Source organism: Podarcis liolepis (assembly GCF_965112155.1).
Source record: "Podarcis liolepis genome assembly, chromosome: 15".
NCBI lineage: Eukaryota > Metazoa > Chordata > Lepidosauria > Squamata > Lacertidae > Podarcis > Podarcis liolepis.
In genome coordinates, this window is record NC_139566.1 from 25021775 (window position 1) to 25036512 (window position 14738).

General features: G+C 49.5%; 1 protein-coding gene across 6 annotated transcripts; it reads left to right on the forward strand.

The window, feature by feature from the left end:
* Positions 1 to 3666: 3666 nt before the first annotated feature.
* RHBDD3 (rhomboid domain containing 3) lies at positions 3667 to 14583 on the forward strand. Of its 6 annotated transcripts, none has more exons than XM_083478738.1 (6): positions 3667 to 3985; positions 5978 to 6138; positions 9313 to 9705; positions 10364 to 10538; positions 12381 to 12663; positions 13407 to 14583. In XM_083478738.1, the coding sequence occupies exons 2-6, from the start codon at positions 5982 to 5984 to the stop codon at positions 13659 to 13661; spliced, it is 1263 nt and encodes a 420-aa protein (XP_083334864.1). In that variant the 5' UTR covers positions 3667 to 3985; positions 5978 to 5981; the 3' UTR covers positions 13662 to 14583. The 6 variants fall into 6 exon arrangements, with proteins under 6 accessions (XP_083334864.1, XP_083334868.1, XP_083334867.1 ...); XM_083478742.1 differs by having other exon boundaries at positions 3725 to 4238; positions 12381 to 12698; XM_083478741.1 differs by having other exon boundaries at positions 3755 to 3985; positions 12381 to 12698.
* The last annotated feature ends 155 nt before the right edge of the window (positions 14584 to 14738 follow it).

Sequence of the window (14738 nt, forward strand, 5' to 3'; positions counted from 1 at the left end):
GGCGGGCTCTCTGGGAGGATTGGCCCAGAAGGTGATTGGCGGGCGAGGGGGCAAATAAGCCCCTTTGAAAGTAGAGCAAATGCCTTCGTTTATCTTCTTTGCTCAACATGGGTTCCCCACCCCACTCCCTACTTTATCCTCACAACAACCCTGTGAGGTAGGCTAGGCTGGGAGGCAGTCCCTGACCCCCCCAAGCCACCAACCGTGTTTGACATGCCAGGTGAACTAGTCCCTGGGAGGCCAGGGCTCAATTTCCCCTCCGGCATGAAGCTCACAGTGTGCTGACCTTGGCAATCACTGCCTCTCAGCCTAACCTACCTCTCAGGGACGTTGTGAGGATAACATTGAGAGGAGGGGAACTATACGTGCCAGCTCTTGGGTGGGATAAGGTAAAGGGACCCCTGACCATTAGGTCCAGTCGTGACCGACTCTGGGGTTGCGGCGCTCATCTGGCTTTATTGGCCGAGGGAGCCAGCGTACAGCTTCCGGGTTATGTGGCCAGCATGACTAAGCCGTTTCTGGCGAACCAGAGCAGCGCACGGAAACGCCGATTACCTTCCCGCCAGAGCTGTAACCTATTTATCTACTTGCACTTTGACGTGCTTTCGAACTGCTAGGTTGGCAGGAGCAGGGACCGAGCAACGGCAGCTCACCCCGTCGTGGGGATTCGAACTGCTGACCTTCTGTTCAGCAAGTCCTAGGCTCTGTGGTTTAACCCACAGCGCCACCCACATCCCTTCTTGGGTGGGATAGGAATACAATAAATAATACAATTCCCATTGGCCCCTGCCTGCATAGCCGGTGGTCAAGGGTGATGAACTTGGGAGTACAACAACATCTGGAGGGCCACTGGTTTCCCCTCTGGATTACATCAGTAGTTCCCCACATTTCCCTCCTATGGACCACTTGAAAATTGCTGGAGGTGTTGGCGGACCCCTAAACAATTTCTCTTCCTGTTGTGAGTGTTGCAGTACACTGGAGCTAGATTCTGCATAGTTTTAAATAACCATACTTTTTAAAATTTAAAATTATGTGAAAAACTGTGGGTCGTCTTATACACGGGGGTCGTCTTATACTCCCTCCTATTTTCTTAAATTGGAGTCCCTAAAAATAGGGGACGTCTTATACATGGGGGTGTCTTATACACGGAAATATACAGTATATTTTTACAAACATGCTGTGGGTGAAACTCACGGACCGCAGTTTGGGAGCTCCTCGATTGCACCAGCCTGCCACTTTACTCTTGAGTAAAGATGGCTAGGATGCAGCTGCATTTTGTTACATTATCCGACACCTCTTTCAATATCTACAAACCTTAAATATCTAGAAGTTTTGGTGTCTGAATCTAGTTATTTATCATAGCCTTTGGCCTCCATAGCAGTCTATTCAAAGGAAGGGGGGCCTAAATTGCTATCAGCTTCAGGAAGTAGCTCTCATTTGATAATGTCCACTTCAAAATAATTCACATCAATAATGTACATTTCAGAAAAATGTGTGGGCATTTTTGATGCTCTTGTGGGGATGGCAAATCACAGCACGTGGATGCGGTCTAGTAGGTAATGCGATGGTGGAGAAACTCCAGTCGGCTCCTCCACGATCTCTGCAACTCAGCAAACACCCAGTGGGAATTTGAAATGGAGCTTGTGCCTGTCTGCCCACCATGTTGTGGCTGGGTCCCCAACATGGTCCCATGGCAGCCATTTTGAATTGTGCCACATACCTCATGGCAGCCATTTTGCGGCTGTCTCAAAATTCCAGATGTGCCCACTGGTTCCCAAAGTTTTGAAAACCTGAGCTATCTCTCCCATTGCACCCGAGTTCTGAGTCTCTAACCACCTGGAAACCCTGATGGCACCCAGTGGGTGTCATCCAGCAACACCTCCCTCCCAATACCTCTCGAAGCCGCCCTGTTCTTCCATCTCGAGTTTCTTCTGTCCTGTTCTTCTCCTTATTTCCTGACTTTTTAAAGTGTTCCCCTCCTTGCACACCTCTTTCTATGTAGTTTCAGAACAATTAGAAAGGGAAGTGTTTATTAAAAATATTGTCATTTCCCAGGAACTCAGGGCCTACATACAGTCCTATACAACACAGTTTGGACACAGGTTTTTCACAATGAAACATCCCCCACAACTTCCGTTTTGGAGACCCCACTGTGATGCTAGCATATTTCTTTATGACATTTTTTTTAAAAAAACCAACAACACCAAAATAAAATATAGATGATTATGTGTTATGCTATCAACTATACTATTGGGACTGGCCTTTCATTTTCTGGAATGTGTTTGGAAAGAGAACTCTTTTTGACAAAACAATTAAGAAATCTAAAAACTTTTCCAATACAGATGCAGACTTCTAGTGTGTGCGCAGAAAGGAATTGTTTTCACAGGCTTGCACCCCATGTTAGTCCTATTCAGAATAGACACATTAAAAATGAACCCAGGTTAGGCATGCCCATTAATTTCAGTGGGTCCACTCTGAGGTCTAGCATTAGGGGTGCTAAATAACTGTGGGGGTTTTCTAAAAAAAACAACTTTCATGGTGTCCTTCTCTTAGGAGACAGAAGCTGTGTACATGCCTTATACTAAAAGTATATGTCTTTTCCCAAAGAATCCTGGGAGCTGTAGTTTGTTAAGGGCATCCTGTCAATGCTCAGCACCCTTAATGAACTACAGTTCCCAGGATTCTTTGAGGGAGGAGCCACATGCTTTAAACATATATAGTGGTACCTCGGGTTAAGTACTTAATTTGTTCTGGAGGTCCGTACTTAACCTGAAACTGTTCTTAACCTGAAGCACCACTTTAGCTAATGGGGCCTCCTGCTGCTGCCGCGCTGCCGGAGCACAATTTCTGTTCTCATCCTGAAGCAAAGTTCTTAACCTGAAGCATTATTTCTGGGTTAGCAGAGCCTGTAACCTGAAGCGTATGTAACCCGAGGTACCACTGTATTCTTCTTCTTTGGTGATCGCTTGGTAACCGAGTAAGACTGTCTTCCATGAACACAGTCTTAACAGTGAGTCCATCTCACCATGACAAGGTGAATTTGCGAGTGAATTTAGAACACATGGCGCATAGGGCAGTCAGAGGACGCATAACAGGAGCTCCCCACACGGAAATCGGTTTTGCACTGGCATCATGCTCCATTTTGGGAACAACAAGAAAAAAGTCGCAACCCCACCATTACAGTATGTGCTCTTTGAGGTTTGCAATCCAAATGCAGCCTGGAGTCTGGAAAAGTGATGTAAGCGTGGGTTTTTTTGGTTTGTTTTTTTTAAGCCCACTGCTGAGAAATTGAAATAAGCAGGTGATTAAGAACTGAGTGACTGCACTGTTTAGTTGCTTAATTCCTTAACCCACTTCCAGGGCAAAAAGCCCACAGAACGAAAGGTGCTTACTTCTAAGTAGACATAAGAGGAGCCTGCTGCTGGACCAGATCGGCCCACCCTGTTCGGCACCCTGTTCTCAATAGTGAAAACCGGCAATCAAGAGTAAAGCCACTCTCCCCTGCTGCGGTTTGCAGCGACTGGCATTGCTGCCTCTGCCTGTGGAAACAAGAGAACATAGGTATTGTGGCTAGTAGTAAAATTGTTCTCTTTTAAAGCCAGCCACTGCTGAGTAAGCTGTGCCGAAAAGGAGGGACTGAGTAAACCAACTCTGCACAGACCGGCAAAAAGAACAGAGAACTGAAACTCATTCCTACCCCCCACCCTCAAACAAAGAAACACCACTAAGGACTTTGCAGAAGCAGATGGGATCTGAGTTCTAATCTTGCCCCCCCCCCCAGCTCCTTCGTTTCTGGTTCCTCTTTAGCGACGCTCCCTTGCCTCGTTGCTAAAGCACGTGCACGTCGTAGAGGATCAGCGCCGACCGGCCTCGCAGATCCCAAACTGCCATGTCCAAAATGGCTGCGCGCTGGTCCTTTTCTTCCGGCTGACGAGTTGCCCATCCGGCCGGTGCAACCCCATGCACGCAGCCAGCCTTGTGCTTGGTAAAAGAAAAAGGAATAGGGGGAGGGACGGGGGGGGAGTGTTCCCCAGTTTTCTCCAAGCAATGTTCTTGCCCAGTGGGAAAGAATTGCAAACAGCCGAGATTGAGGGTGAGAGGCTGCAGATCAAAAAGGAAGGAAGGATCTGGCTGCCTTCATCCCCGTCGTGAGATGCTGGGCCGGTGGATCTTGTAAAAAATCTTGGATCAGCTCAGGCATGCAATCCCAGAAATTATCTCCTGCACAATCGTGAAAGGTGCAGGGATCCTCTTTTGCATATGCCCCCCTTAGGTTATTTCATTTGTGCTCAAAACCAGTTGCAGTTTTTTCAAAATGTCATCTAGTTGCATCCTGCAGCAGTGAGTTCCATAAGTGACTTTTGCATCGTGCATGCTTTTTGGGGGCTCTTCTGAACCAGCTGGGTTTCACTCTAAAAGGTAAAGGGACCCCTGACCATTAGGTCCAGTCGGGACCGACTCTGGGGTTGCGGCGCTCATCTCGCTTTACTGGCCGAGGGAGCCGGCGTACAGCTTCCGGGTCATGTGGCCAGCATGACTAAGCCACTTCTGGCGAACCAGAGGAGCGCACGGAAACGCCGTTTACCTTCCCGCCAGAGCGATACCTATTTATCTACTTGCACTTTGACGTGCTTTCGAACTGCTAGGTGGGCAGGACCTGGGACTGAGCAACGGGAGCTCAACCCATCGCAGGGATTCGAACCGCTGACCTTCTGATCAGCAAGTCCTAGGCTTTGTGGTTTAACCCACAGCACCACCCGCGTCCCTGGGGTTTCATTCTACATGGGAAGAAAAACTGTGTTCCAGCGTTGATGAGGGACAATCCTCTCACCTATAAGACCTTTAATCGCGGGATTGTGAGGCACCCAAACCAATCGAATGCAGAGTTGGGCGTGCAGTTTGACAATCCAGGGCCTTCCCGATCTTTTGGTGGCTCCCATCAATCAGTTGTGGTCCAAAAAAATCTGAGGAGGCAGCCTTGGACTGAGCATAGGTCCATCTAGCTCAGTATTGTCTACACTGACTGGCAGCAGCTCTCCGGGGTTTCAGGCAGAGAATGCTGCCAGCCCAACCTGGAGTTGCTGCTGGGGGAATCAAAGCTGGGAACTTCTGCATGCAAAGCAGATGCTCAGCCGCTGAGCTCGGTTGGTGAGGGCTGATTCATAGGATCAGGCCAGAGCAACTTGCCACAGCTCAGTTGCCCTGTGGCCAAATTCATAATCGGGGTAGTTCTGACAGGTTAATCTGGGCAGTCAGCAAGAGCCATTAATTAGGAGCTACAAACCTGAGGTTCCCCCCGTCGCCCCCTGCATAATCCCAGGAACCGTAGTTTGTTAAGGGCGTTAGGAATTGTAGCTCCGTCAGGAGTAAACTCAGGATTCTTTGGGGTTGTAGGCCTGACTCTTAAAGTGCTGTAAATGTGGAAGCCCCACAAATCCCAGAGTCTTTACTAGGTGTACGCTCCTCTTGAATGTTGTTGTCGTTTAGTCGTGTCCGACTCTTCGTGACCCCATGGACCAGAGCACACCAGGCACTCCTGTCTTCCACCGCCTCCCGCTGTTTGGTCAGACTCATGTTCGTAGCTTCGAGAACACTGTTCAACCATCTCGTCCTCTGTCGTTCCCTTCTCCTTGTGCCCTCCATCTTTCCCAACATCAGGGTGTTTTCCAGGGAGTCTTCTCTTCTCATGAGGTGGCCAAAGTACTGGAGCCTCAGCTTCAGGATCTGTCCTTCCAGTGAGCACTCAGGGCTGATTTCCTTCAGAATGGAGAGGTTTGATCTTCTTGCAGTCCATGGGACTCTCAAGAGTCTCCTCCAGCACCATAATTCAAAAGCATCAATTCTTCGGCGATCAGCCTTCTTTATGGTCCTCTGAATAACTTCTGAATAACCAGTGATTAAAAGCTTTAGCAAATGGATGGCTTCTTGCCTTAATATAACCCTGCCACTTTCTCCCTTGTCTTTTCCTTCCCCTTAGGGGCATGCTGATGAAGAGCCTTTGGACCAGGCCATGGGGGTTATGGCGCCCCCCAGTTGCATCGTTCACCCTCATGGTGCTTCTCTGCCTATTCTGGTTGATGGGCGTAGACGAAAGCTTGGCGTTATCGCCTAACCTCCTGCTCAGCAGCCCTTTCCAAGGTAAGCTACCTGAGGCTCCTACTCCCTGGCATGTTGCCTCCCTAACCGTTCTGGGCTCCTTGGGTCCAGCACACCACTCTCATCCCACCCCCACCCCCCAAAATCCCATGGGGGTTTTTATTGATACAGTGGTACCTCAGGTTACAGACGCTTCAGGTTACAGACTCTGCTAACCCAGAAATAGTACCTCAGGTTAAGAACTTTGCTTCGGGATGAGAACAGAAATCGCGCGGTGGCCTCATTAAAGTGGTACCTCAGGTTAAGAACAGTTTCAGGTTAAGAACGGACCTCTGGAATGAATTAAGTTCTTAACCAAGGTACCACTGTACAAACTGTTTTTATCCTGCCCCCTTGGAGCAAAAAAAGGCTCCCATGCTGATAATAATAATAATAATAATAATAATAATAATAATAATAATAATATCTTTATTGTCATTGCCCCCTTCGGGGACAACGAAATTACTTGACTGCTCCATAAAAACACTAATTAAACAATACAGTATAATACAGCAAGGGAGATTAGATGACTTTCAAAGTCCGGGCTTCCCATTCAGGGCCGAGATCGCTCTGGAGAAGAAGCTGTTCTTAAGACGGCTCCTTCTTGTCTTCATCATCCTGTATCTCCATCCCGACGGCAAGAGCTCGAAGAGACAGTGACCAGGATGCGATGGATCTTTTACTATGTCCAGTGTCTTCCTATGGCACCTTGTGGCATAAATCTGCTCTAAGGTGGAGAGTGGGCAGCCAACAATGCTCTCTGCTGCCTTAACAACCCTGCACAACCCCATCCTGTCCTGGGTAGTACAGCTTCCGTACCACACACACAAGCCATAAGTGAGCACATAACGGCAAAGTTGCAGGTTCGATCCCCACATGGGACAGCTGCTTTGCAGGGGGTTGGACTAGATGGCACTTAGGGTCCCTTCCAACAGGATTCCAGGGCAGCTGACAGCTGTCAACAACCAGTCAGTCCCTGCTCTCTGGGTTACGATTTTCAAGACTTGACAGAAAAGGGATTGGGTGGGGGTGGGGAGAGAGAGCATCCGTCCCTGTTTCTTGGTTACAGAATTCTTGGCCATTACGATGTAAACTTGCTTCTGTTAAAAGATGGCTATTTATTCAGTGGGATGATAATAAAATGCCCCTCGCCTCCTCTTGAACAATGGCTAGAAGACACGACTGCTCTTGCAACATACAAATGGATGGCTTTTAGATTTGTGGGTTCGCAAATATAATGATATTTGGAATGCCTCTATAAAAAAAATATATCACGAAGGCTAGTTAATAATTTTATACTTGTTAGAATAATTGTACACGGTAGCCCATTGCGGGTTCTTCATCTGAGATTCCTGCATTTCAGGCGGTTGTATTGGATGAACCTTGAAGGGAACGTTCTTTCACATGTGGTAGACTTGTAAAAGAGTAAAGAGAATTGGGAAATAATCCATAATGATTTGGGGAAAAAAACATTTTAAAATACTTTTCAAAAAACAACAACCACAGAGTCCTTTTTGTTGGGAATAATTCAGATGGAAATTCCCAGGTGTCAGAAAATGTTATTTATGTGTGCCACTACTGCGGCCCATGTTTTATTTGTCCCAAAATGGAAAACGAGCCAGGTCCCAACTAAAGAAGAATGGCAACTTAAGCTGACAGAACATGTGCAGCTTGTGGTCTTACCATATAGAATAAGAGAACAAGAAGAACGTACGTTTAGAGAAGATTGGAAAATGTTTATTGAATACATGGGGGTAAATTGTGTACACTTGAAAACATTGGCAGTGTTAAGATAAATTCAACAGTGCAAATAAGTTTTGATGGATGTCATAATGGAATGGTTTACCGTATTTTTCGCCCCATAAGACGCACCGGCCCATAAGACGCACCTAGATTTTTGGGGGGGAAATAAAGGGAAAAAAATTTATTTCCCCCCCCAGGTGCGCTGCGCTACACCAGGAGCTTGGGGCGTGCGGAGCTCAGCGCGCCCCAAGCTTCTGCGTGCCGGCAAGGTCTCCGCTAGCATGGGAGAGCCGGGCGCCTCTCCCAGGGCTAGCGGACCCCTGCGCTAATCCAGAAGCTTGGGGCAAGCTGAGGTCAGGGCGCCCCAAGCTTCTGCGTGCCGGCAAGCAGTCCACTAGCCCTGGGAGAGCCGCGGGGCTCTCCCAGGGCTAGCGGATCGCTGCACTACACCAGGAGCTTGGAGCATACTGAGCTCAGCGCGCCCCAAGCTTCTAGGTGCGCGCAAGCAGTCCGCTGCCGCCCCAAGCCTCGCGCACCCGGTGGGACCTCCTGCCGGGTGCGCGAGGCTTGCAGACACTCGCCCGAAGCAGGGGGAGCCCTCCCGAGGGGGAGCCCTCCCGAGGGCTCCCCGTGCTTCGGGCGACAGGCTGCCGCCCCAAGCCTCGCGCACCCGGTGGGACCTCCTGCCGGGCGCGCGAGGCTTGCAGGCATTCGCCCCATAAGACGCACCCCGATTTCCCCTTCATTTTTGGAGGGGAAAAAGTGCGTCTTATGGGGCGAAAAATACGGTAGTTTATGTAAAATATGCAGGGATTTGTGATATGATGCAAAATGAACCATGGAGAGAGGAGAAGGGAAGTCATTGATATTTTAAGGCTGTTTAAATGAGTACAGTGGTACCTTGGGTTACAAACACCTCAGGTTACAAACACTTCGGGTTGCAGACTCCGCTAACCCAGAAGTAGTACCTCGGGTTAAGAACTTTACCTCAGGATGAGAACAAAAATTGCACCGCGGTGGCAGCAGGAGGCCCCATTAGCTAAAGTGGTACCTCAGGTTAAGAACGGTTTCAGGTTAAAAACGGACCTTGGGAACGAATTAAGTTCGTAACCAGAGGTACCACTGTATTTTAAATTCTAAAACAGAAAATTTAATAAAAATTATATATATAAATAAATAAATAGGTGAACCTTGGGGTCCCTCCCAACACTACAATTCTGTATCCATATATTGTATTTTACCACAGTCTCAAGCACTCCCCCCCTCCTTTTGTCCTTGTTTTGACTTTTTTCCGCTTTATTTCCTGACCGAAAATTTTCAATAGGACGAATTTAATAATAATAATAATAATAATAATAATAATAATAATAATAATAATAAAAATAATAAAAATAATGGCGTGTTGTTAACCACCCCTGCCTTTCCTCCCCGCAGCGTATCGCCTCGTGACCTACTGCCTGTGCCTCACGGAGGCTCCCTTGTTCTTCCTCAACCTGCTCCTCTTTCCGCTGCTGAGTTGGCACCAGGAGCGACGCCAGGGCACTCTGCGCTACCTCCACTCTTCAGCACTTGGCGCTTTCGCCTCGGCCCTCCTCTACCTCCTCCTAGCATGGCTGCAGGGTGCTCAGGCCGGCTCTGCTGTTGGGGGCTACACCCCCGTGCACCTGGCCTTGCTGGGGTGCCCCCAAGGGCGTCGGAAACAGGGGGGGTCCCGGAGGTGGGCTTCCCCTCCTCTGCTGGCTGTGCTGCTGCTGGGTCTGAGCTGGATTCTCTCCCCCAGCTCTCCTTTCCTCCTGCATCTGAGTGGGCTGCTCACCTGCCTGGCCTGTATCCTTTACGAAAAGATGGGTTTGGGGGGGGGGGTGTTTAACTGCTGGTTTATGGTGCATCTTGTTGGTCTTTGTGAGATCAGGAGGTTGGACTGGGTGGGTCCAGCAACCAGGGTCTGCTTAGGCCAGGGGTCTGCAACCCGCAGCTCCGGAGCCGCATGTGGCTCTTTTACACCTTTGCCGCAGCTCCGGGGCGGATACTAGTGAGGGGAGGAGGCGCATTGTGCGCCCCGACACTCCCCACTGTGGCGGGCGCTGTACTGGCTGTGACGTCGCATGGGGGCAGTGCGTGCGTTAGTCACGCACCGTCCCGACGTCACCTTCCCGCCTGCCTGCCCGCTACATTGTAAGGGGCATGTACGCTGGTCACTGCATTGAAAGGGGGCGTGTACGCTGATCACTGTTTTGAAGGGGAGTGAAGAACACACACCAAAAAAAAGGTAACTTGTTAAATTAACGTTTATTTCTATGAGGAGGAGTAATTCTGAGGGGTCAAACAAAGAAATAATTTTAAAAAGTGACAAAAAAGTTATTTTTATAATGACGAGTTTTGCGGCTCCCAGTTTTTTTTTCTTCGGAAACGGGTCCAAGTGGCTCTTTTTGTCCTAAAGGTTGCAGACCCCTGACTTAGGCTCTCATTTCCCTTGACGCCACAGTCTGGGCTGGGGTCTTCTCCCCACTGGAATTATCAGAGAGACGCGTGGAAAAGCTGCACGGCGGAATCATCTTTAAGACCCTCCTGGGGAAAGGCTCTTTCCTCCAATTCGTCCCGCCCCCGGCAGGACCTGCTGAAATCCTCCCCACCGCCGACCCAGCCGCCAGGAGAGACAGGTGAATTTGGATCCCAGGCTTTCTTTGTAGGGCTGGGCGGGCGAGGGGGTTGTCGTTTGGGACTTAATAATAATAATAATAATAATAATTTTTATTTATACCCTGCCCTCCCCAGCCAAGGCCAGGTTCAGGGCGGCTAACAAGCAATAATAAAAACAAGTTGAATGAATACAACTTAAAAATAAGATTAAAATACAGCATTAAAATATTGAAACAATAAAATATTAAAATGCAGCCTCATCACAGGAGGAGAAAGAAAAAAGAAAGAGGGGGAGGGAATCAAATTGGCTCCAAGCCAAAGGCCAGGCGGAACAACTCTGTCTTACAGTCCCTGCGGAAAGAAATCAGATCCTGCAGGGCCCTGGTCTCATGAGGCAGAGCGTTCCACCGGTCGGAGCCAGAGTTGAAAAGGCCCTGGCTCTGGTTGAAGCTAATCTAACTTCCTTAGGGCCCGGGACCTCTAAGGTCTTGCTATTTATGGACCTTAAGGTTCTCCGTGGGGCATACCAGGAGAGGCGGTCCCGTAGGTACGAGGGTCCTAGGCCGTGAAGGGCTTTAAAGGTCAAAACCAGCACCTTAAATCTGACCCTGTACTCCACCGGGAGCCAGTGCAGCTGGAAAAGCACTGGGTGAATATGCTCCCATGGCAGAGACCCCGTGAGGAAGACGAGCAGCAGATTTCAGGCAGGAGACATTCCCTGCCCTGTTTGGAGACGCCGGGGATCGAACCTGGGAAACTTCATATTACAGTCGTACCTTGGATCCCGAACACCTTGCAAGTCGAACGCTTTGGCTCCCGAACGCGGCAAACCCAGAAATGAGTGTTCTGGTTTGCGAAGATTCTTTGGAACCCGAACGTCCGACGCAGCTTCTGATTGGCTGCAGGAGCTTCCAATCGGAAGCCGCACCTTGGTTTCTGAACGTTTTGGAAGTCGAATGAACTTCCAGAACGGACTCCGTTTGACTTCCAAGGTAGCACTGTATTGGGGAATGATTTGTAATGAAATGAAAAAATTGTTTAAAAGAACATCCCCCCTCTAAAGGCCCAGAGGCGTTTCTTCTGGGTATGATACAGAGGTAGCCAGGGGGGCGAAAAAAGCTATTTATGTACCTAACGACTGCAGCTCAGATTTTGTTAGCTTGGAAATGGAAGGTGGGAGAAGCTCCAAAGAGGGAAGAATGGCAGCTAGAAAATGATGGAATACGCAGAGCTAGCAGGCCTAGCCAGCAGGGCAGGAGAACAAGAAGAATGGGTATATAAAGAGGAATGGAGAACATTTGCAGAAAAACCATTGTAAGCAACTGAAAACGCTAGCAGGATTATTGTAAATTCAACGGTATAATTTGGATTAAGATATAATGGAAAGGGGGAAACCAGACAGAGGAAATATAATACTGTCGTACCTTGGCTCCTGAATGCCACAAACCTGGAAGCGAGTGTTCCAGTTTGCGAACGTTTTTTGGAACCCAAACGTCTGATGGGGCTTCCGTGGCTTCCGATTGGCTTCAGGAGCTTCCTGCAGCCAATCAGAAGCCACACTTTGGTTTCCGAACATTTTGCAAATGAGAAACGACTTCCAGAATGGATTCCGTTCGACTTCCGAGGTACGACTGTACTCAGTTAATTTTGGAAGTACAAGGAACCATGGAAGGAGGAGAAGGGAAGTCGTTGGCTGTATTGTTCTATATTTAATTGTGGGGAAATGTATACCTGAAAATATAATAAGTAAATATTTGGGGGGTGGGGAATTGGGAACCTTCTCCAGGCAAGTGGTCCACCACTGAGCTTCAGTCTTCTTTGGCTGAAGATCACAGCTTTACCTATCTTTTTCTCTCTCCCAGGATTCCTCATTCTCCGGAGTCGCCAACCCAAGCGTTTCCCCCAGCAGATTTCCCTACGCAGCCTCTCTTTCGGGCTTCGCCACCTGCCTCTTACTGGAGTGGAGAAACTGCAGCGCTGGAGCAGGAATGCAGGCAGTCAGTTGCTGCTGGTTCCCTGCCTCCCTTCCCCATCCACCATGGGGCTTTAGGTGCTCCTTTCTCGGCCCTCCAAGGATCCCTGATGGATGAAGAGCTGCTCCAAGCCGGGATCCAGGCTTCTCTGCAGGATATGGCAGAGGAAGAGGTGAAACTTTCCAAATCTTCGGTTTCTTCTCTCCGGTAAGGGTTTCCCGGGGGAAAGCTAAAGCTTCCATCCTGATGGGGTTTGGTGGGGCATCAGAGAGATGGATACAGTGCAATCGCATCTCGCATGGGGCTTTGGTTCAAAGAGTTCTGCGTGTCTCTGATTGCAGGTCCCCAAACCCTTAGAGCCAACCCTGTGGGTAGCAGGGGTAGGGGGACATTTGGTAGCAGGTAACCCCAAGGGGACCAGACAAAAACAGAGCTTTGAAACACTGCCTTGCTTTGGAAGGCAAGGCCTGCTCAGCACACCAACTCCAGAAGGCTAGAGATCTCACGCGAGACTTTCTGGGATCTTGGATGGCTCCGTGAGATTTCACATGAGCATCCCAGAGCTGGCATGCTTAGCAGGCCTTGCCCCCCGAGTGAAGCAGAGCTTAAAACCTCTTTTCGCCCCAGGCAGACAACAGTACGTTTCCAAGCACAATTCAAAGTGTTGGTGCTGACCTTTAAAGCCCTAGCCTCGGCCCAGTATACCTGAAGGAGCGTCTCCACCCCCATCGTTCAGCCTGGACACTGAGGTCCAGCTCTGAGGTCCTTCTGGCCGTTCCCTCCCTGCAAGAAGCAAAGTAACAGGGAACCAGGCAGAGGGCCTTCTCGGTAGTGGCACCCACCCTGTGGAATGCCCTCCCATCAGATGTCAAAGAAATAAACAACTATCTAACTTTCCGCCCCCTGCCCTTTCAGGCTCCAGCAGCTCCAGAAAATGGGCTTCCCAACCGAGCGGGCAGTTGTTGCACTGGCAGCCACAGGCCACGTGGAGGGTGCCGTCTCACTGCTGATCGGAGGCCACGTCGGAGACCAAGCCGTGGTGACGGCAGAGAGCCGCTCTGCTCATCGCTAGCAACCTCCTCCAGGCACCAGCCAGCGAGTAGACAGAGGTTGGCAAGCCAGCCTGAACGGTGCCAGCGTCCGGGCCAGAAAACCAGCCACGGCCAGTGAAGTTGAGCGGCGATTCGCTGTGGACTCAACTGGGAAGGAAGGAAAGCGAGACCCACCATTGAAGCCAAGGCCATCCTGCTGCTATGGGGTGGCTGCCGTACAGCCCAGCCAGGCTGGTGCATCACAAGGGCAAGAGTGAAAGACAATGCACATATATCAAGGGCTGCAAGTCACTTGGGAAATCCTCCAAAAGGGGAGACCCAGTGGCTTCTTCCATCCCGTCCTGGGGATTCTTGGAATAACAAAGCCAGAGGTTTCCCCACCTGTTGCAGTCATTTTTCCACGTGTTCCATGGGTGTTTGTGGAAACCATCTCCCGAGACGTGTCAGGAGGTGGTGGGAACATGGGCAAAGGCCGCCCCCAGCGGCCAATCCGTCCGGGCTGCCATGCATTAGGCGTTCGTGAAAAAGGGACCTCTCTCTGTGCCTGTGAGCTCCGCCACTCACCTGGGAGTTGTAGCAGGGATCTCAGTTCCGGGGTTCCGAGTTTGACCTAAAGCATCCAGAACTCAAATCTGGACCTTTCTCATACAGCCACTTTGAAGGGGTGGAGCAGGGCATTCTCACCACATGCAGAACAGAGTCATGTCTGCACTGTATGTTTAAAGTACTCTTAAAACGTTCAAAGGAATAACAGATGACTGCGAATTCTGCATTGCAAGGGGGTTGGGCTGGATGACCCCGTTGGGTCCCATCCAATTCTGTGATTCTATAACAGTTCCCAGGATTCATGTGTTGGGGGTGGGAGCCACAACGTCCCCCAAATAATCCTAGGAACTGTTGTCCGCCAAGGTGTTCCCAGTGCTTTTTTTCTGGGGGGACACATATCCCTAAACATTTTGTGAATCTTTGTACTTTTGTCCATTTACTGTATTTATTTTCCCCAATTTGAACTATAAAATGGTGATTTTCTTGAGTCAAAATGAGACTACCCCTAAACGTTTTTTTTAAGGGGGGGGAGCCCTGGGTGTTCCTAACAGCTTTCAGGGCTGTTCACAAGCTACAGGTGCCAGGATTTTCTGGGGGGGAGCCATGACTCTTAAAGTAGTAGGAGAGGACTTCAAAAAGTCACCTTTGC